Raw genomic sequence first — 23,695 nt, forward strand, 5'->3', positions numbered from 1 at the left:
GTCATTTCTCTCAAGACTAGGATTATCTTTCTTCCATCTTTCCTTCCTTCCTCCCTCCCTTCCTTTCTTTCTCTTTGCTTACCCTGAGATACTTTTCTTTTTACTCTTAAAAAATATTGGGGGATATTCCAATATTCTTGGAAAAATATTAGGGCTTTTGAAAAAAAAATTCGTAACATAATTTGACCTGGGTCTTGTCCAGGGAAATTTACCATTAAAGAAATCTTAGAACATGACTGAAATAAAGATATTTACAACACAAAACGCCTACTATTATAGTTACTCTGAGAAACACAGCAAAGTAAAATTCTTGATGAAGCTACTGCTGATTTCGACATCTTGATTTATTAGGTCATCAGTTTCCAGTTTACGGCTAGGTTTTAAATATGTTGCTAAGCGAAAGGGAGACTGCCTCTTTACGGACTAGGGGCTGGACTATTCGTTTCGATCCGGTGAGCGGCGATCGAGGCACGTGAAAGCCCCACCAAGGGTAGGGGGCGGAAATTAGCGACTTAAACACTCGGATCCCGAGAAGCCGGCTGGGTGTTAGAAACAAGTAGAGTAGAAGCGATTTGGGGCTAATTAAAACCAGCACAAGACACTCCCCCTCGTGTTAGCCAAGGCCGGGTCTCCAGCATTTGCAGGGCTGGGGGCGGGGACTAGTTAGGATTCAAATTTAAAGCGGGACGCCCGCGCGTAGCTCAGCAGGTGCCTCCAGCCCGGCTCCCCGCGGCGGGCGTTTCCGCCCCTACCTGCCCACCGGGCCGGAAATTACCTAGCAGGGGAGCTGCCCCTCCTTTGTTGTCAGCAGTTCAACAGCGCGGAAAGCCTTAAAAAGTGCGCAGCGGCGGGGACGCCGGGGCTGGTCCGCCCACGGGTACTCCACGCGTTTCCAAGCTCTTGGCTGCCGTGTCCCTTGCCCTTTTAGTATGCCACTGGCCATTGGGGGACGTCGGAGCAAAGCCGGGAGGGCAGTGAGGCGGGAGGAAAGGGAGGATTATCAGAAGGGACGAGCACTCAACGTACTACACAGGTTACGCTTCAAGGAGCCGAGAGGTAACGCATGCGCCGCCTGCATTTCAGGCGCGTGGAGAGTCGCGCATGTGCAGAGCCGAGAGAGAAAAAAAAAAATGCAGCGAAGGGGTGACTGGCAGGTTGAGGGCGCTTTAGCTAGCGAAGAGCCACGGCAGGCAGCGGGCGCGTGCGCACAGCACCCGAAGGGGTGGGGCTCCTCCGAGGGGACGGCCTCGCGCGCCCCCTGGCGCGAGCCCGGGGAGAGGAAGGAGCGGGAGGGGGCGGAGAGGAGGGAGGAGGCACGGAGGGCGGGAGGGGGGAGGGGAGCCGGAGCGAGGGAGGGTTTATCGACCGGGCGATTTTGGTTAAAATATTCAAAATGGCGGACGGAGGAGCAGCGAGTCAAGATGAGAGTTCAGCCGCGGCGGCAGCAGCAGCAGGTAATCATTACAGCATTTTACATATTCATATTCATACTCAACCCCGGCTCCCGCTGCCCCCCCCCGCGACTTAGCATAATTTATTAGTACTCAGGATTATTATAATTAACGGCGGGGAGATGGGGGGCCGGGGAGCACGGAGCCCCCGCCGGGCGCCGAGCGGAGGGGGAAAGAGGCTCGGAGCGGCCAGGCGGAGGGGGAAGACAAGGGGCAAAGGGGGCTGCGATCCACCGCCCTCCTCCTGCCCCTGGCCCACCCCGCCGCCGCCGCTCGCCCGCCCGCCGGCACCGGCCCTCCTCCTCCGCCGGCCGCCGCCGCCGCCGCCGCCTCCTCGCCGCCGTGCCCGAACCCGAGCGGGTCCGCGGCGGGGCCGCGGGGCCGGGGCAGAGGGAGAGGACAATAAAGACATTTTACATATTCATAGCCACTGGGCCGACGGGGCGCGGGCGGGCGACCCGGGCCGGGCGGGCGCGGGGTGGGGGGGGGGGCGTGGAGGGGGATGGAGGTGGCGGCGAGCACAATGCCGGGGAGGCGGCGGGGCCGGAGCGGACCCCGGCGGCCGGACAGCCACACGCGTCCCCCCGCCGGGAGTGGGCCCAGGCGGGGGGGGCGGGCGGCCCGGAGGGCGGCCGGGGGTGCGCCCGGGGAGAGCGCCCCGCCGGCGCCCGCGCCCCGCCGCCTCACCGGGGTCCGAGCGGGGCTGAGCCGGGGGGTCACGGCCCCGGGTACCTCGGCCGCGCCCCGCTTGTCCCCGGTGTGGCGGCCTGACCTGAGCCAGGCCCGCGCTCTAGGTGGGTAGGGGTGAGCGGTCGCGGGCGCTGCGAGGTGGCCTCGGGGCGGCGGGGGTGGGGAGCCCGCGCAGGGGTCCGCTTCGCCCCCTCCGGGGCGGACAGGGTTAAAAGGCGGCCCTCGTGGGAAGTTCCCCTCGGAGGGGGATGTCCTCCGGGGCAGCCCCATGTGCTCCAGACCATCGGTCAGCAGTCCCCTGGGTGCTGGAAAAGCTCCCAGTCTCCGGTGGGCCGTGCTTTCCCCCCCGGGAGTTGGGTTGGAGGTGCCTGGCGTGGTCTCATCTTCCTCTCCCCTGCCCCTCCCCGCTCCCCCGCCCCTCTGCGCTGACCCGGACCCACGGGGCCGGGGGCCCTCGGGGCCCTCTTGCTCCCAGGCCCCAGAAGCACCCGGAGGCCTCTCAAGAACTCGGATGTAAAGGCTGCCCTCCTGCCCCTGCCCCACAACCGGCCGGCCTGACAAGTTGATAATATTCTCGATTTCCCCTCTCCTGTTGGGAGTTAGGTAGGGGCGGGGATCCCCCTCCTCGGTTCTGTGGTGTTGGTTTCTTGCTGGGTGCTGGGTCCTCTCTACTGTCTGCTTAGCCGAACCTCTCTCATTTGAATAATGTCTAATTCGGGGAGGTTTATATTATTGAAATGGCCGCCCGGCTTTCCCCGCCTCTCATGTTTAGTAATTCAGACCTTTAATAACAGCCACTCACAGCCCAACGCCGTGTTTATATTTTACATTCGCCCCATGTGCTTTTGTGGTTCGATATGATTCTTTTTTTTTTTTTTTCCTTGGCAATCCACGGGGCTCTGAGATCAAACCCAGGCTGTGCTGGGAAGAGCAGGGGGAGAGCTAGGCCTTGGCTCCTCTGGCAGTTGCCTAGGCCTCATTTTCTGCCGCTTGATTTATTTACTAATAACCAAAATGACTTTCCCCCACCAACTTCCACACACGTACCCGGCCTCCGCGGGCAAAACAAACCCTCCCGGGGCCTTCACCAGCATTAAACCAGCTCCTAGCTAAGCTCCAACTCCGTCGTGTTTTGTTTTCTCCTAAAAAGATTTTCTCATAGTTTGCAGTAATATTAGGCCTAAGGGGAAAAAAAAATCTTCTCATTTTCAGGGACGAGTGAAACCTATTTTGACTTAATACAAGTGAGTCACTTTACTTTAGTGATAGCTCTCCCCTGCCCCTTGGCTTCCACCTCCAAGTTAAACACTTTCCGGCTTTGGAAAGGTCTGCACTACTTGTAAAACCTATAGTTGTGTGTTGTTGTTGTTGTTTTTCCCTAGGAGTTGTAGAATAGTTAAGTGTTTTAGAAATTCCAATTAACAGCACTTTCAGAATGTCTCAGTGCAGCGTTTCCTTTTCAACTTCTTCATTCTAATTTAAGATAGGGCTGATATTAATTTTGTGCTGTCCCTGTCAAGGTTTGCGTATTTTAATGGGAGCACTCCTAAAAACAGAGACGGGTTAGGTTTTCTTTGAGCGGTTTGTGTCACGGTTAAATGAGTGAACATAGCAGAATAAACATAGTCATTGTGTCTACTCTGATCTTGGAACTTATTCTCTTCCCAGCATACCCACCCCTCTTTAAGTTGTCAGAATTGATTTTATGTTTTATGTAGAATCAGGACAATTGGTCTGTGAAAGTCAGGCTAACTTCTGTTGTTTAGAGGAAACAATAATTTTCATTTTTGGTTTTTCTCTTAGTAAAGCTTTTTTCCCCCTTTTCATTCTATCTAGTTTTAGTGTGTTTTATAAGAACATAGAGTTGCTTCTCATTGGTGGTTTTTTTTTTTTTTTTTTTTTTTTTTTACCCCTGCTAGTAAAGTACCAGAGAAGTGTTATTTAGCTCTGATGTGTTAAACCTCTGAAATTATAAGGCACTTTATTTACGGTCAGTTGCTAGGTACATATTTTGGGAGACATTAGTCTTCAGTTTAATTTGTAACAAAATTGTAGATTTGGTGGGCTAAAAGCAAGCCAATTTCAAATAACCAGTTCTCATCATTTTTCCTCTTTCACATCCAGTAGGCCGGCCCGAATGCAGCTGGGGGATGGGGGCGGGGGGGGGGGTGGGGGGGAATCTGTAGCTTTCATGTGAATGTTCAGGTGACTGACTGCTTTAGAGACCTGAAGCATGAGGTCGAATGGACAAAAGGCAGTAATATGATTTCATGCCTTAAATAGCATGTTTTTGCACCTGATTCCCAAGATGTGGTCAAACTGATGATGTCATTGGACAGAGGACAAGGTGCAGTTAATTTGATTTATTGTCCTGAGGTGAAGTGTAGCAGTGAAACCTTCTCATAGGGAAACCATTTATCTCAGGACAATTTCCTTTATAGCTGCAATTTAACCACTACTGAGGCTGCAGATATTTTATCCAGGATGATAAAATGTATGCTGAATTTTATAAACAAAATTCCACTGTTAGAATTGTTTTAATAGAGAAAAGGATGAGTATTGTTAACTGGCATTTTGATTGGCATTCCATGCTATTGTAAAAATTTGTTTCCTCAGGTTCTCAGATGGAGACTATGGGTTTTAAGTAAGTACAATCCTGGAAGTGATCAATATAAATGTTTATTTTAGAGGGGTTCTTTGTGACCTCCCCAACTCTAATAAGAAGGTGCCAGGCTAAAGAAAGAGAGATCATTGGCCTTAGTACCTATTAAAAAGAATTTTTTTTTAATCTTTTAGTTTTTGAGAAAGAGAGAGAGAGAGACAGAGCGTGAGCAGGGGTGGGGAGCAGAGAGAGAGAGAGAGGGAGACAGAATCTGAAGCAGGCTCCAGGCTGTGAGCTTTCAGGGCTCCAACTCCCAGACCGTGAGATCACGACCTGAGCGAAGTCCTACGCTTAACCGACTGAGCCACCCAGGCGCCCCTGGCCTTGGTACCTATTTTAATGAGTAAAGTGAAATTGAAGAGAATGAGCACTATACATTCTTTTAAAAACTGAAATTACAGTGTTTAAAAATAAGGTGGATACTTATAAGAAAGCATGTGCTTTGCATACAATTTAAAAAATAATTCAAAATTCTTTTTGGATTTGTCTTAGTCTGGAGAAATGTATGTATTTTGATTGATTAGTGATTTTTAAAATTACTACATTGTGAGGTAATGATTCCACCTAAGATTTTTGACATAGAAGGTTTTCCTTTTAGACATTTTTCATCATAATTTTAACTAGTGTATCTTACGGTGCTGATTAAGATGCCTTAGGAATGTGGTAGGATGCTGTGCTTTATCCCTAACTCTTCCAAGCTTGATAGAGTATTTTAGATTATTTTTGAGCCTTAGTTTATAACCTGCCCATCTCCTTGTGTACCCATCTGGCAGGCTACTCACAAGTTTTCAGAAGACCCATTGTCCCTTTCTTAACTTGCCCCACCTACTAATTATAATGGTACTTTTGAGTTTAGGTCTTGAAAATTCATGTGACAGCTGACCAAATGTTTTTAATATTTGAAAGGACCGTTCTGCTTCCAAGCTATTACTGTAATTTTAAACATCTTTTCCAAACTAATTTTTAACTCCTTTCATTTTGTCATTGTCAAAACTCCCAGGAATCAAGGAAAAAGAGTGACTATTATTCAGGTGTACAGTGAATAGTATTCTGCCATATTTTTAATTTACTATTCTCTGCATCGATAAGCAGCAGAAAGCAGAAGAAATAAAATGTGTTTTATTGCTGCCTAGATTGAAGTAATTGTTAATCTGTTATTCATCTGGTCATCGGATTTCAGAATAAATTTAGGGCTCAGAATGTTAAGTCGCTCTTACCAAGCCACGAAAGATGTTTAAAGGAGCCTTGACTGTCTTAGGCAGGTGCTTCTAAAATGGCAGAACCGGAGGGGTGCCTGGGCGGCTCCGTTGGTTAAGTGCACGACTTTCCTCGGGTCATGATCTCATGGTTCATGAGTTTGAGCACCACATTGGGCTCTCTGCTGTCACCACAGAGCCTGCTTTGGATCCTCTGTCCCCTCGCCTCCCGCTCCTCACATGCTTGTTCTCTCTCAAAATAAGTAAATTAACTTTAAAAAGCTTGTAATATAAATGAGGTAACTAAGTCATGTAATATCCTAGCCTTTCCCCAAAGCTTAAAAAAAAAGAATGACAGACCTGGAAATTTGAATGTTATCTTTCATAAGTGGTTGGCATTAAAAATGAAATATTTGAAGTTTCTTGAATCTATATTATTTGATCTTGGATATTTGGTTGTATGTCTTTGTGTTTAAGTTGTTTTTAACATTGGTCACTCACTTTCATGAACATGTTTCCTTTGTACTAGGAAGACTATAACATTATGTAGTGGTGATTGCCTCATTATTAACGGTTATTTTTGTTTGTTTTTTTACATTGAAAACACACAGCTCTACTCTTTGTGTCTACTCTTTGTATCTGCTCTACTCTTTAGTTTTTTGAGCACTATTAAAATAATTTTTTTTTTTTAATTTTTTCACGTTTATTTATTTTTGAGAGACAGAGTGAGCATGCTGGGGAGGGGCAGAGAGAGAGGGAGAGGTAAATCCCAACCAGGCTCCAAACTGTCAGCGCAGAGCCCTACGCGGGGCCTGAATTCTCGAACTGTGAGATCACGACCTGAGCCGAAACCGAGACTGACGCTTAACTGACTGAGCCGCCCAGGCGCCCCTAAAACCAATTATATTTTAAAATACTGGTATATGGCTATCATTAACTTGTTTTTATACAACAGTGCTTGTTCAGTTACACAGTTTTTGTGATTAGTAAATACTGTGAAGTGCAATTTTAAGCAGGGATGTGTTTTCCCAGTGGAAGTGATTGGGTTTAAAACTATTTAAATAATTATTGTTTACAGAATGGAATAAGTAACGCAACATGCTCCTTTTGGGTTGCTTAAGTTCTTGTTTCTGTTGCCTTTTTTTAATATTAAATTTAAATGCTTGAGCAAACATGCTTATTATTTATTTCTTCAAGGAAATCCAGTATTAGGCGTTAGAATGTGCATTTGATTGTCCTACATCTGTCTTACTGGAGTTTCTGTACCCCTTCTGAATGCTTTCCTTCTTTTTTTAGGAAACTCTTTGGGCAGGGGTTTTGCCTAATTCTTTTATTGTATTGCTTAAATAAGGTAAATATCTTTTTGAGGGAAATCAGGGATGAAAGAGGTAATAACTACAGATTGTAGAGAATAGCAGTTGCCTTACCCATCTTTTGCTGAACATTTTTTGTGCAATATTGACATTTTGTGAATAAAGATAATAACTTTTCAGGTTTATATTTCTTCTTAAGTTATTTACACTGATGTGAGTGTTATCTAATCGTATCCATGGGAAGAGGCAGTCTTAGGGCCCTCCTACTCCACCGTCTTCCCAGCCTCCCTCCTTATATTTCTTCTTAGGAATAAATCTGTTTTATTTTGTACTGAAATATCTCCATGTTCTAAACTGGCCGTGAGCCCTTATAAACTCTTTCAGCAGTAATAGCAGTGGGGAAAAAAAATAGCATGAGTGGAGCCATTGCCTGTGACTGATCCATTTACAATATATTTACAATTTGGAATACGAGAATTGTCTTGAGTTTCAGATCCTCTGATTTAAAGAAGCTCTTTACATATTATGCATGTAGTTTATAGAGTTCTGTGTGTTTTTAGTACAGGGTGTTATTGAGCATTGATAGGTTATGTTGTTTATACTTAGTTGCTGATATAGCTCCTTTGTGTCATGTTTTGGGTTGTTTTTTTTTTTTTTTTTTCCAGTTAAGCAAATACTCAAGTTTTCACTGTTGCCTAGATTTGCTGACAGGACTAGTAATGAACAAAAGAAGAATCAGCAAACCTCTACATTTATCAGATTTTCTTTTTAAAGTACTGTCCAGGAAACTAGGATATTCATCCAGAAAAGGATACATAATATTTATTAAAAAAAAAAAAAAAGACAATGTGAAAAGCGCAAAACCAAGCTCAGTATGAATATTGGTAGTAGCTTTACTTAACCTGTGATGTTGAAAGTCATTGAAAGTACAGTCACATGGTTTATTTCATAATTCTCTGTGACTTTATTGGTTTTTATGTTGGAGTCATAACAATAGTATGTAAAGTTAAATCAGTAAGATAATACAAATTAGTAGGTTTTTTGCAGGGGGACTAGTGAGTTTCCTCTTTGTAATAGGAGATATAAACAGGAATGGCTGGGAGTGAATATTATGTTGTGTCTTTTAACTCCTTTTTGTTTAACATGTAATGGAGTTGTACCGACTGGCTTTGTAACTTACTGTGTGAATATACTTTTTTACAGAAAAGTGACTGACCTGTTTTCTTGATTTAGTACATTTATTTTAATGGTCTGCTTAATGAAAGAAATGTCTTTTTGGCTGATTCATACTGCAGCAAGGAAGTTTATTATAATCAGTCCTTTATTTACAATTATTTCATAGTTTACAAAATATATCTGCTGTGTACCTGGTCTTGTGTCAGTTGTTTTTGGGGATAACAAGGGAAATATAAGACTATGCTATGGAGGAGTTGGTATCTTTCCATAGCAAGGAAAATAAAAAAACAATGTACGTAATATAATTATATGTTAGAATATGTAGCAGATAATCGTGATCAGGATAGATATCAGGGTGTGTCCAAATTCGCAGGAACCAAAGGTTCCTAGAGCCTTTATAGCTGAAAGGTAATGTAGATACCATCTATCCTTATAGCCTTTACAGATGAGGAAATGTTCTCACAGCGATTCAGTGTCTTGCCCTCAGTCTCTTCACTGTTGAGTTAGGCATCAGCACACAAGACTTCTGACTTTCTAGACTCCTCCCCACACCCCCAGTCTCTCTGCCACATCACTGCCAGTCAGATAAGACTTTAAGCAGAAGATGAGTTTTAAAGCTGAGCTTAAAAAAAGGCAAAAAGAATTAGGAATGGGAAGACAGAGAAGCATATTGCTGGGGAAATATTCAGGATTGTAGGTAAAGAATGAGGCATTTGTTCTAGGTGCAGGGTTTTTAAGGAATCCCGTGATAAAAGTGATGTTTTAGGATTGATGTGGTGTACAAGATGGTTTGAAACAGAACGCAGAGATTGTATCCATGGAAACCAATATATAAAAATCGAGGCATGTGGTTTGCCGGCTAATTGGTTTAAATGCTATTGGAGATACAAACAAAGAACAGTCACCTGACCTCAAGAGGCGTTCAGTCTAATAACGATGCAATAAAATAGAGAATCCAGGATAAATATGTTGAGGATGTTGTGGATGTTGTCCAGTTAATCACACAGAATAAGGACCTTGGGGAAAAATTCTTGCCAGGTCTTTATGTTTGGAACTTTTTTATTTCTCACCAATAGTTTTGTTTTTAGTCTTCTGGACACTGCTAATAATTGACTTAGTTTTCTTTTCAAATCAAACTACAGTGTTCAGACCAAGTTATTAACCTGAAAGATGGGAAAGGCAATTATGGTATGCATTTTTCTTAGCCTCCTCATTCCCAGTTTCTTTTTATGTCCTTACCTTTTATATTTCTTTTATTTAAGCTTCTGTCTTTAAATTCTTGTTCTTTTGTGTTTTATGTGGGCTGCTTTATATCCCTTCTGGAGCAAAGCAGGTGTAAATAAAATAAAATTACCATCACCATAACATAATGATACTGTCTGTATTTTTATAGCACTTTAAAGTTTATAGCAGCCCTCTCATTTTCATTACCTTAGTTGGCCCTTTCAGGCAAGTATTATTATACCCATTTTATAGTTGAGTAAAATAAAGCCCAGATTAAGTGACTTCCCCAAAGTCATGTGCTCAGGAAGCACAAAGTGTGTTTGGGGAACAGCAGGACTTCCAGGTCGGTTATTGCTTAGGCTATACAGTGGGGAGCGGTGGAAGGTTACGGACTCTGTTCTGGAGAGCTCTGAATGCTCTGGGCTGGTGGTGTACGAGTCTGGATTTCTTTTGCTAGGCACTAGGGATCCTTTGAATTTTTTTGTTCTGGACTAGCCATGATCAAAGCCCTTAATTCTAAGTGTTGAGCAGCTAATTAGAGTCAAGGGGGATGCTAAGGTTTTGAGCTTAGATTATAAAGCTCAGTGCCAAGTAAACAGAAGCAGGGAGGTTGGAAGAGGGAGCCATTTGGAGACTAGGCAATGAATTCAACTTCGGAGATGTCATTTGAGACATGGTTGGTGGCTATTACTGCGTTATAAATTCATTGTGAAAATCAAGACAGTTTTACTGAATTAAATGTGTGATAAACGTACAAATATTAGGATTGAGATTTGTGCTCCTGCCACTCCATTGTGTGGACTGAGCACTGAGTCTGAGCGTTGTAAATCCTAGACCTCTCATTTTGACTTTGCTCCTGACTTCTGTGGTTGTTTCTTTCAACAATCAGATGGTGATAACACCGGTGTTAGAGGCATGCCGTGGTGAGTAACAGATTGATAGCAGAAGAATTTTTTAAGGACTGTAATAGTTTTTCTTACATGAGCACAAGAGTAAAATCAGCAAGTTTATTACTGGTGCTGCTGTAGAGAAGCTTTAGATCGATTCTGTGGGCCATTGTACTTGAGGTTACACATTTCCGCGTGCGGCCAGCACCTTGGGAGAGGGAATGCACTCCACTGGTGCTCTTCTGACAGCTTTCCCATGGAGTTGTTGCATTGTAGCAGACAGAAACTTTGAAGGTTCTCTGTTATCTGGCCCCCATCCCTGCCTATGCATTCTTATCTCCTACTCCTTCCTTACAGAGCATGATTCAACAGTTCCACCCTTAGCAGCCCACCACAAACACAGTGTTTCTTTTATCAGGTTTTAATTTTTTTTGAATGTTTATTATTTACTTTTGAGACACACACACACACACACACACACACACACACACACACACACACACACAAAGAGTGCGAGCAGAGGCGGGGCAGAGAGAGAGGGAGACACGGAATCCGAAGCAGAGCCCGATGCGGGGCTCGAACCCATGAACTGTGAGATCATGACCTGAGCCGAAGTCAGACGCTTAACCGATTGAGCCACCCAGCCACCCCAGGTTTTAATTTAAAAAAAAAAAAAAAAAAAAAAAATTCTACCTAGGGGCCCCTGGGTGGCTCAGTTGCCTACGACTTTGGCTCAGGTCATGATTGCATGTTTCGTGGGTTTGAGCCCCAAGCTAGGCTTTGAGCTGGTGTCACGGGGCCTGCTTCGGCCTGTCTCCCTCTTTCTCTGCCCCTTCCCCGATCATGCGCATGAGCTCGCTCTCTCTCTCTCTCTGTCTCTCTTTCTCTCTTTCAAAAATAAATAAACATGAAAAAAAATAAAATAGGGGCACCTGAGTGGCTCAGTCGGTTGAGCGTCCAGCTCTTGATTTCGGCTCAGGTCATGATCTCACAGTTTGTGAGTTCAAGCCCCTCGTCAGGCTCTGTGCTGCCAGTGCAGAGCCTCCTTGGGATTCTGTCTCTCTCCCTCTCTCTCTGCTCCTTCCTCGCTTGTGCATGTGCTCTCTCTCTCTATCTCTCTCTCTCAAATAAATAAACTTTAAAAAGTTTATTAAAACGATAAAAAAAAAAATCTACCTAAAACTTTGTGTTGAAGAGCTGTTCAAGGAGGGTGGCTGTATTTTATTCTGGTGCTTTGGGCTCTCTTCATCCTCCCCCCCGTCCTGCTGCACAACCCCATCCCAGTTTGAAAGTAAGCCCACCGTTTTGGTCAGGCTGGCACTTGGGATGCTCTGTCAGAATCTGTGCTCACACTGACATCCCTTTGGAATGTCAGGGTGTGTGATGTGGTACAGTGAGTGAGAGACCTGGGTTCTGGATCGCTGATTGGCTTTGTGACTTGGGGACAAGTTACTTCACCACTGACTTTTTTCCTTTTTCTACGTATCTGTAAAGAAAAGAGTTTTCACACTTTTAAAAGCCGTTGGAGTTTTTTGTAATGAATTTGAGGCAGAAGCTTATTATATAAAAGGTGAGAGTGAAGCAATTCTGATTGAACTGGGTGTCAGAGGTAGGATAAGCATCCCCTGTTTCCCATGGTGGCCCTCAAGGCACTCTCACAGGATCCTGAAGGACTCCTGCTCAGCACACGGTTTGAAAGCTGTTGTCCTTGTTGATCATAAAGGCCCTAGCTCCCGAAATAGCTGATCTCTCAAGCCTGTGCTACTGTCCTAGTTTCTCTGAGGTTAGCTCTTAATTTGTGTTCATTTAGCTAATTCAGCACTTCATTATACACAGTCTTATTTTCTTCTCTAATTGAGTTATGTAAGTAAACCTTGTCTCCAAGAGCCTTGAGATCAAGAACACGCTCCTGGGGACGGAGTGCACATTTAGCAGATAATGTTTAATTGATTAAATTAGGGGTTCTCAATCTTTGCTGGGATAAGACTCATCCCTGGGACTCTCAACATGCAGAGGCCTAGGCCTCACTTCCAGAGTTTCTAATACACTAGAGGTCTGGGCATGCATAGTTTAAAAAAGCTTTACAAAGGATTCAGTAGCATTGAATGATTAGGACAATTTAAATAAGGATAGTTGCATTTCACGACCATTGCTTACACTATCTTGAACAGTGGTTCTCAATGTACAAAAAAAGTCTCTGTAGTGGAAAGACCAATAGAACTAGGAAACCTGGATCCTTATTCCGTCTGTAGCACTGTGTAGCTTCCTTCCTTCCTTCCTTCCTTCACGTTTATTTATTTTTGAGAGAGAGAGAGACAGACACACAGACAGAGCGTGAGTGGGGGAGGGGCAGAGAGGGAGCTAGAATCCAAAGCGGGCTCCAGGCTCTAAGCTGTCAGCACAGAGCCTGACACGGGGCTCAAACCCACAAGTCATGAGATCGTGACCTGAGCCGAAGCCAGACACTTAACTGACTGAGCCACCCAGGCGCCCAGCACTGTATAGCTTTCTGATGTTGAACAAATCACTTAAATTTTCTAGCCCATAGGATTCTCACTGATGAATTGTGGATTGTTTTCATACTTTTTTTTTTTTTTTTCTTTTTAAGCTGTGGAATTCTTCAGTACTATCTTTTGGATGAAGGCCAGTAAACACAGATACTTTGAGTAGCTTGGCTTTCATCTGAATACTATTTTAATAAATCTATTAAGAATATAAAGCATGATAGGTTTGATCCTATCTTAGCAACAGAGCTAAATCATGTGAGATGGGTAGTCCAGAAAGGTAGCATTGGGATTTTAAACTGGAAACATCTTATTAGAATGTGAATGAACAAAGACAGTGAGCTTATCAGGAACTGTACTAGTTCTCAGTGTGAGCATGAACTGGATTATAATTAACCGACCTGACTGGTCCTTCTGCATTCATTTAATTCAGTAAATATTTATAGAGCTTGTTTTATTCCTCGCCACGTACGCAACGTTGGAGATAGAATAGTGAGACAGATAGAGTTTTTGCCTTCAAAGTTTATAATCGGCTGGGCAAGTCATACATTAAATAGCACTGTTCATACTTAATTGAGTAAAATGCGGGAAATCCAGAGTACTCTGAATAAGATAGGGCCTTTAAGCATGAGATAGGGGTACCTAATCTGGACAGGAGGACTTGGGAAGGGCTCCCTGAGTAAATGATGTTTACACTGAGACATGAAGGATGACTGCAAGTTAAGCAGTCCAAGGCCGAGTGGGAAGTAGGACTGCAGATGTCCTAAGCAAAAGGAACAGTATATACATTATTCTTGAAACCAGTGAAAACACAGCACTTTCAGGGAACTCACGTTTGGTCTGGGTGGTCCAGAAAGAGTAAGATTTAGCTCAAGAGCTGAAGATGGTTTTCAAATTACGAGGCTATTTTCATGCTCTTTGTCCTTTATAATGGCCCAATACACAGGCAAAATCTGTGGAAGAGATTCCATACCTTCTACCAAGTGTATGAATTTCCAGTGGCAATAATACATAACATTCACCAAGTCTTTGTGCCAGTTACTGTACAAAATCTTCATATGCGTTTTCATATTAATCTTCACAATGGCCCCATGAGGTGTGTGTGCTTGTCATCCCCTTCTTTCACGTGAGACGACAGTGTAAAGAGGCTCAGGGGCACATCTAGGTCTCTGACCCGTTTTGATTGTGGCAGCGAGCAATTAAGAGAATTCTCATGCTTTTAACCATTAAATTGTTTCAAGTCACTTTGATGGTGAAGTATGTTAACAACTGCTATTTGAGTTTATCCTTAGTGCGCTTACACACAGCTCCCAGGCGCTTACCCGGGCCCAAATTGTGTGGTCTAGAACCAACTGTATATCCTGCAGTTTGGAGGGATGGACGTCTAACTGGTTACTAGATCCAATGTTCACCTAGATTTCAGGTATCTCCATATGTCGGCTATAGAAATATTTTGAAACTGTGTATAGATTGCTGAACCCTGAACATTTTGGGTTTCTGTTAAGAATTGTATTTAAAACTGAAGCTCTTTGCAGATGTTAGCATTCAGATAATTTTTATTGGGGGCATCATTTATTTTATATTTTTTCATGACCTAGTTTGCTACCTAGGAAATAGGACTTCTACTGTTATGTATTCTTTTGATGAACATGTGTCTAAAATGTTTTAATGTTTCTCAAATGAGTTGTGACTTAAAATTGGTAGACAGGCAAATAGCATGCATTTGTTTCCTGCTCCCCTGACCAAGCTGTTCCTAAACCAGGGCTGTAGCTTTCCGTTGAGGAAACATGACTGTTGATTATTGTTTCTGATAAGTTAGCCATTTAGTAGTATTGGTGTTCTCAATCATGTATCCTCTGTTTAGTCTTGCCCAGCATCACGCTGTTTAGTTGTCTGAAATATTTTTCTTTACGCGACCCTGCTGAGAGCCACTCTCGCGCTCCCCTGGTGCTTTCTCATGCAGTTGGCCACGAATGCTGTTTAGGCAGAGTAATACATACACATTCATATACCAATCAGTTAGAATGGAATCGGTGGAAGTCCTCTGATGTTATGAAAGACATTGTAAACATCACTATCGCCTGGGAAGACTAATGTAATGAGTGATGCCGGAAGAAATGATGGTGTGATTTCAGGGACTTAGACTTTAGCGTCAGGGCCATTGCCAGCTCATGATGTTGGAATCTTGTCTCATCACGTCAGTTACATACGCCGTAAGGACCGGTATCAGGGCCATTGCCAGCTCATGAGGCCACAGTCTCGTCTGGTCAGTTGCATACTGCCGTGAGGACCGATATGATGTTGGCTCAGTTAGAGCCCCTTTCCTGGAATGTGCCCCTGACTATGTGCATCCATACATCCAAACTCATCCCCCAGATGGGCCTGCCCCTCATGTGTGTGTGCATAATTTACAAAAGGAATCATAGTGTACATGTTTTGTGACTTGCCTCCATCCCTTTGCTTAAATTTTTTCATGGCTCCCTATTTAGAATTTGTTGAGGTAAATAAGATAAACAATCTTATTTATTTGCTAGGTGCAAGTAACCTTTGGGTAATTTCAAGGCTGACTTCCCCCCCTTCCTTTTCCTTTTTTTTTTTTTTAAGATCTCTGAACTTTATCTAGTTGAATGACTTCTAGTGGCATAAATAACAAATGACACAGTATTTTATTGTATAGACAGACCAATTATTTACTTGATCCCTTTTGATCTAAGCATCCCATCTATAGTGCTTTATTTTTATTTTTGAATTTTTATTTTTATTTTATTTTATTTTTTTTAGTTTTTATTTATCTTGAGAAAGAGAGAGAGAGAGCGAGCAAGCGGGGAAGGGGCAGAGGGAGGGAGAGACAGAATCTCAAGCAGGTTTTGTGCTGTCAGCATAGAGCCCAACACTGGGCTTAAACTCATGAATAGTGAGATCATGACCTGAGCTGAGATCAAGAGGTGGATGCTTACCCAAATGACCTACCCAGGTGTCCCGATTTAAAAAAAAAAAAAAATTTAAGATTTTATTTTTAAATAATCTCTACACCCAACATGGGGCTCAAACTGACAATACTGAGATCAAGAATCATATGCCCCACCCACTAAGCCAGCAGGTGCCCCTCAAGTGTTATATTTTTTAAAATATAAATCCTTAGGAATAAGAATGACAGAATAAAAAAATTACATATTTCAATATTTTGGACATGTTATCAGATTGCCCTTGGGAGAGGTACCATTCTATATTTTTATCTACAGTATATATTTTATCTATAATACTTAATAATGTCAGTTTCCCCACAAGCTCTTTTAAATTTTTGCTTTGTTGATAGATAAAGAATGTCTATGAATATGTTCTCATTTTCATATTTTTATTGTATGTTGGGCATCTTATTAAATTTTTTTCTTTTTCTGTATATCTTTCAAATGTCAATGATTTTTTTTTCTTGTTGTTTGCACTGGTTCTAGCCTTTTCAGAATCTGTGGTTTTCCTGAAAATGTATAACTTCCATATTGTCTTTACATGAGTACCTCCCCCTTCTTTCATTAATTAAGGCCTATATGTCTTTTGAGAAGCAGTTTAGGGATGAGAGAAGAGATTGGGTTACCAACTGGGAACTCTTAAAACTCTCCCACTGACTTCCCAATTTCCCCAAACTCTGCAGAGTCAGAGTTAGAGACCTTTTCTCTGTTTCTGCAGATGATATTCCAGCATCTATTTTAGCACTTTTAATTATTGGCTAACTTGTTTCTCTTTTTCAGAATAGCTTAAACTCTGTAAGATTCAGGACTGCATTTTACCCTGACATTTAACACCTGCTTGCTATGTTTTTGGTGCTTAGCAAGGTTGTGTTTATTTATTTATTTTCTGCGTGTATAGAATTAATTTTACCCTTGTTACACCAAACAGCATTTTAAACACTGACATAAATTCTCTAGTAAGATAAAGCAAAGACAAAAGCGTTATCTTAGAAATAACGCCATCAGTCTTCAACTACTATTGCATTTGAACTTTTATAATTTGAGAGTGTATTCATGCAACAGTCTGTAGACAACTAGTTTTAACAGACAAAGAACACTTTTAAGCAAGATATGACTGTCCTAAATTGTTTATTAGGGAAGAATTGTACGGACATTACCTATATTATATGGTGCTGGAGAGCGTTGGTCTTCTCCAAGCTGCACCGTGAGACCCACGGACAGTGCGGAGGAACTTGCGGCCCTTTTCATGGCCTTAGCTCCGGCTCTCGCACCTGCACGTGTCAGCCCTCCCATGTGCCTGTGCTGGTGGACTGCTTAGGTGATGCACTGGGTGGCAGGATTTCTTCTCCTAGCCTTGTGGAGTGGACCAGTGAGGATAACCTGAGATTTTGTATGTGGAATCTTCACCAGTCCAGTAGGAAGTGAGGACTCTCAGAGCTGCACAGCGGCGGCCAGCTCACTCCAGGGCAGCCCCTACGGCTGGGAGCAGACTTGGTTCACACCGTGCGGGCTGGCCTGCCTGCCGCAGGAACTGGTGGTCTACGGCCCAGCCCTGTCCGGTGGGCGGGGCCAGGAGCACCCGAGCACATCACCCTGCGCCCTGACCTTGTCCTGACTGCCCTGACCGTGCCCTTGCTGGAGTGTGCAAACCTCCACTGCTTCCTCCTCCTCGGATCCAGCACATGCTTGGAAGGGCCCATTTTGGCTTCCCAGTATGGATGGAGTGATGTTTTGATTCTCAGATTTTCTGCTATCTGTACGTCTAGTCGAAGAGGAGGATGAACTTGTATCCTTAAAGAGAGCCTGGGGCTGTTACAAAATGAGAGGATGTCATGGCCATGTAATCTAAAATTAGTACTTAATGGATTCTGTATTCTCTTTTGTAATGCATTGGTGTTTTATATATCAAATACTTAAAATGATTCAACTTGGAGTAAAATTTACTTTCCAGAGATATCTAGCATGTTTATCTTGTGCCTTTGAGTACTTTCCCAGAGATCTTTGGTATATTGGTCTCCCCATAAGAAGCACATACAGAAGTGAAAATAGCACTGACTCTGGAACACGGACTCTCCAACCTCGTTGGAATCTTGGCTTTGCCACTTACTGGCTGTGGGCCAATGGACTAGTTACTTGGCCTCTTTGTAGCACTTTACAGAATAATCTATTTTACTTAACAAGTTTATGCACAGCAAATATTTATTGAATGCTTACAGTTTGCAAGGCATTGTCCTGAGTTTGTGATTGTAAGAACCACAGTGCTTGTCTTAATGGAGTATCCCATGTGACTGTTAGGCCTTTGCCCTCCTTCCCCTGGATCTGTAGCTGATTTCCCTCCCACTTAGCAGAGCTTCCTTGACAGCCAGATCTTACTAACCTGGAGCCAGCTGGTATGCAGACTAGCCATAGTTTAAAAGAAGTAGTGCATTTTTGAAAGAATAAAAATGATAAGCAGAAACATCTACATATTCTAAGTGATCTCTCATTGACTTCTACATGGTAATCAATAAATGCTTGATATATTTATCACCTTGGTAGTCAGATGCTTTCTATTTCTAGGCATCTTTTGGCTGTTCAGACATAGAGAGGGGACAGTTGCAGAGGTTGGGTAGGGACTGGTCAGCTGTGGCACTGGACAGCAGAAGCATACCTTACCCTTGTATAAGATGTTCCTTTCAGCAGAGGGAAACTAGAGAGCATAATTTTCTTAACTGTGTGCTCTTAAGGCATTTTAATTTTTTGATCAGATATTTGGGAGGGGAAGGGTAAAGGAGGAATGGAAAGATAATGCCATTTGGGCAGTCTAGGAGTTTATTTAGACTTGATGTACTTGATGGGACCCAACCTAAAATCTTTTCAGTGCTAACTTGAACTGAGGTCTAACCTTCTGGCAAACTTGGGGTTCTCTGGGGCATGGGGAAAAAGAAATACAAGGAAGCCGACAATAGGGAAAAATAATTTAACTTCTGAGTGGAGATGGCTCAACAGTGTTCTGTATGAAGCCGGGTTGACATACAGCAGTGACAGCATTGTAAAGTCTCTTAGTGGCTAGGCGTGATGACAGCAGCCTTGAAGGAGAGAGGTTACCTGGCAAAAACTTGATCAAGCTTGTTGGGGAGTTTAAACTACCTAGACCATGCTGGGTTATTAATAAAGCTGAGACCTCAGTAGACTCAGATGGTTGCAATGCATAGGGTTTTTCTTAATAGTTGGGGGGGGGGGGGGGGAGAGCTCAAATAAGACATAGCTTACAGTAACAATCTGTATGTGTGTTTTTCCAGGTAGTACCTTTTGACCATTTTTATCAAGCAGTTTAATGTTTTCTTTATCCACTGTAACTGTGTTGTTTTTACTGTGTTGAGTGATGCCTGTGGAATAATACATATTTCTAAGCATCATATATATCCTTAACCATACAGTACACTTGATTAAGTTTACACTCATTTTTTACTTCCATTCGTTTAATTTATATAAATTATTTGGGATATTCTCTAATCTTTTCTCTGTACCTCTTTTCATGTTAATTTCCCTTCCTTCTTTCCCTAGTTAATTAAGATTTTTATTCTTTCAATCCATATATTCTATTCTTTAAATCCTTCCTTTTCCTTGACTTCTCATGTGACTTTTTTTTTCCTGACGCCTTAAATTAAAAACAAAAAAAAATTTCTTACAATGCATTAATGCAAACTATCCGTTTGTTTCTTTTCATCTCCTCCTCCCAAACTTAAGGTGGTTTATAACGATTCATAAACTAGTAAGAAATGCAAAATACAGATATAAAACAAAATCAGAGGCCTAATATAAAAATCTAATGTTTCCTTTCAGTGGAGCACAAGTATTTCTCTAAGCTTCCTATTAGATGGTGCAAAGAAAGAAACCTAGTCAGTTTATGTCCATAACATTTAAAAGCAAACACACTTTTGTTTTAAGAACAGCACAATTCCTTGACCCTAAGATCAGAAGGAAAGTTCTCCTTTGAGGCCCTCTTTGAACAGGACCCCATGAAACGGAAGGAGCAGTGGGCTGCTAGTTAGTAGCCTACTATGGATGCACCAGCAGACTTCATGATGCCCTTCTGTAGGCCAAACACATCAACCAGAGTACCTCCAATAAAGGCATTAAGTGGTGGATGATTCAAAACAATCTGAGCTAGAAGAGGAAGAGATTTTGGAATAATTAGAGTGCATGTCCTTGGCCAGTCTTTCATATCTACTCTCTCAACTTTTTGTTGAGGAAGGAGATATACCTGTGCTCACATAAGTACAGAATTCCTGGCAGTAAGAAGTCTTTTTGGAACACATATGGGCTGCACTGGCTTTGCCGTTCTCTTCGTTGGTACTTTTGAAAGTGGAGAAGATGGCCCTGTTCAGGAAGACTAGGCGGCCCTTCTGGCGGCCCCTCAATGTCAGGCTCCTTGGCAGGCCTGCTTCTCAGAAAGTCGATTGTGCTATCATACTGGCAGGTAATGGAGTTCAAGGGAACTGACTCTTGCTAACAAATACAGGATTGACAGGAATAGAAACAACGCTTGTTTGTGTTAACCCATCATGGGAAGTGTAGTTGCACAGCGGACTGGAATTGCCGGCCATTCAGCAGGACGTAATCTTGCTTTAGGAGAAGCCAAATTATAATCAGAGGAGTAGCTTAATGACTCTTGGTCAAGGCCAAGGAAATTAATTAATTATGATAATGGTCATAATTCCTGCTGGCTAAGGTATATTTTGTCCTGAGCAGTGCTAAGCACATCCTGAAAATTTTTGTTTTCCAGGCTTCCCTTTCCTGTTCTTAATCCAGGCGCTGTCCTCTAAGAACATTGTTTGCCACTGGCAAAGAAAACTCGGTTGAACGGTCTGCTTAAAAGGTGTTATAAATAAGGGAGAAGATTGATATTTGGTATTTGGATTGTCTGTGAGTCTCCACTCCCGTGTTGTTCTTGTTTGCCGTGCTGTTAAGACATAGTTCACTCTCAGATACGATAAAAATGTTTATCTTCATAGTTTTCACTGCCCTGCGAGAGTAAAAGAACGTAAATAAAAGTGCTGTCCATAGGCAGCAGTTCAAGTGGTCATTTTAATGCATACGGCAGGTGTACACATGCATGATAAACTGCTCTGGTGCCTTAATGGTTATATTTTGGCATTGTAGTCAAATTTGATACTCCCATCCCAGCCTTCCCTTTTATTTTCATTCTAGCAGGTGCTGGGAATGCTAGAAGCAGAATACGTAGCCCCTTGAAACAATATGCTTTGAAAAGTGATCACTTTAATGCAGACATGAAAGTTTCCTGTCAGCATTAAACCAGAATTTAGGAGCTTGACATGATTGAACTTGACATTAGGTAGAGGGACCAGGTGGTATTAGGACAGTTGTCTGTCTGAAAAAAGAAATTGTGTGTCAGAGTTATACTTTATGCCGTACACAAAAATGAGTTCTGGAGGGATTAAAGATTTGAATGTTTCAAAGAAAACTTGGAAAAGTACTGGGACAAAAGTAGGGATAATTTTAATTTAATATTAGGGATGGAAAGCCTTTTGACATGACACACAACTCATAAGAGGAAAAGATAGATTTCAGAGTGTAAATATGGAAGGTTCTATCTGCCAAAAGAATCTACAGATATAATGGAGTCATATAATATTGTGGGAGGAAATATTAGCCTATATGAAAGAATTAACTTTTTCTTTTTTTTAATTTATTTAAATTTATTTTTTTAATATTTAATTTTGAGAGAGAGAGAGAGAGAGGGCGAGGAGAGAGAGACACAGTATGAACAGGGGAGGGGCAGAGAGAGAGGGAGACACTGAATCAGCAGCCGGCTCCAGGCTCTCAGCTATCGGCAAAGAGTTGGATGCGGGGCTAGAACTCACGGACCCTGAGATCATGACCTGAGCCGAAGTCAGATGCTCAGCCGACTAAGCCACCCAGTCTCCCCAAGAATTAACTTTTTCTTAATGTATTAAATACTCTTAGACATCAAAAATAAATGACAAATATCTCAATAGAAAAATGGACAAGGCTGGGTGCCTGGGTGGCTCAGTCGGTTAAGCATCTGACTTTGGCTCAGATCATGATCTCGTGCTTCGTGGGTTCGAGCCCTTTGTCAGGCTCTGCGCTGACCGCTCAGAACCTGGAGCCTGCTTCGGACTCTGTGTCTCCGTCTGTCTCTGCCCTTCCCCCGCTCGTGCTCTTTTTCTCTCTGTCTCTCTCCCTCTCTCTCAAAAATAAATAAAAAAACGTTAAAAAAGTAAAAAAAAAAAAAAAAATGGTCAAGGGGTCCCTAGGTGTTTCGGTTGGTTAAGTGTCCAGCTCTTGATTTTGGCTCAAGTCATGAGCTCATGATTCGTGAGTTTCAAGCCTTGTTGGGCTCCGTGCTGACAGCCTGGTATCTGCTTGGGATCCTCTCTCTTCCTCTCTCTTTGCCCCTCTCCTTCTCGTGTGTTCTTAAGAGCGCTCTCTCACTCTCACTGTCTCAAAAAATAAACTAAAAACAAAAAAAGAAAGAAAATGGTCAAAATGTATGAGTAGGCATTCACTTAGGAGTATAAACGTATGAAACCTGATTAAGATTTTCAGTTGCAAAGACAAAGCCTTCTTCAAGCCAAATAGGTAAAATAATGAAAGGATGAAGAAATTGGAAGAAGTGTGCTTTTGGTTGGTGGTGGAGAAATTAACATGGTAGTGGAAAAAGTATAGAGTTGAAATGAATTCTGGCCATTATTTAGAGGTAATTTAGGAGTGTTTTTTTATATAGTTGGTACCTTTATTGCTTTAAAGGAGGGAAAAATATTTAAAGTCAGGAAATAGTTAAGTAGAGAAGGGATTCCTGCCATTCCTAACTTAATATGCGGGACAACAGATAAGTGATTTGGGTTCATGCCTTGCCTGAGCTTGTGGGGTAATTGTTAATTTGTTCCAAGATCAGTGTCTCATAGATAACTGAAAGTCAGCTGTTGTTTTAACTCCCCTTTTCTTGTGTTCCTGCACAGACCTCTTTAATAAATGTGTCCATGTCCTGATGAAGGTACTGGTTTGTGGTAGTTTAAAGCCCTTCCCAGGTTTTTCATTATGCTTGTTTATGGGAACTTCCATTCCGATTCAGAACTCAACTCTGGGACTTTTGAGTTAGGAGACTGCTTGTTTCGTAATGAAATTGTCACCCAGGAGATAGCAGTAAACCAGCTCTCCTCCTTCTCTCCTCTTTCACTCACCTGCTTCTCATTGGCCAGTGGAAAGCAATAACCTTAGTGGAGCCATCTCTTCTGTTATAACCTATTTGTCTTCTTACAGGCATGACTCCAAATGGTCTACAGAATCTTTTCTGTTAGTGCCAGGTGAAATAATGAAACATTTTGTTTGAAAAGAAGGAGTCAGAGATCCCCTTGCCTTCTAGGTACTTCTGGGTTGTAAACACACTGATAATCAGCAAAGCTAATTGAGCAGGTGAAGTGATGCTGTTACAAGAATTGTAAAGCACAATTTGCTATGGGTAAATAACAGCAAGGTTTGTTGCTTCAGCTGAAAAATTAAATAACAACCGTAGTTGGTGGCGTTAGCTCGAGATAGAATGGTCTGGGTTGGATAAAATCACAGTTTATCAGGTTTGTTTTTAGCTCACGTGCCAGTCAC

General features: G+C 42.6%; 1 protein-coding gene across 4 annotated transcripts in view; it reads left to right on the top strand.

Moving 5' to 3' along the window:
* The first annotated feature begins 428 nt into the window (after window positions 1-428).
* The window catches only part of POU2F1 (POU class 2 homeobox 1), a 178,631-nt gene continuing 155,364 nt past the window's right edge, over window positions 429-23,695 (top strand). The window contains exons 1-2 of one of the 4 annotated variants that reach the window (XM_042926057.1): window positions 429-452; window positions 1,413-1,454. Coding sequence is in view for 2 of the 4 variants with exons in the window: in XM_042926052.1 (XP_042781986.1) it covers window positions 930-1,056; window positions 1,407-1,454 (175 nt within the window). In the remaining 2 variants the exon portion in view is untranslated. Of the gene's footprint in view, window positions 453-878; window positions 1,057-1,401; window positions 1,455-23,695 lie in introns of those variants that run through there. The other 3 variants (XM_042926052.1, XM_042926053.1, XM_042926055.1) reach the window with 3 other exon arrangements.

The sequence above is a fragment of the Panthera leo genome, chromosome F3 (genome assembly GCF_018350215.1).
Source record: "Panthera leo isolate Ple1 chromosome F3, P.leo_Ple1_pat1.1, whole genome shotgun sequence".
Classification (NCBI taxonomy): domain Eukaryota; kingdom Metazoa; phylum Chordata; class Mammalia; order Carnivora; family Felidae; genus Panthera; species Panthera leo.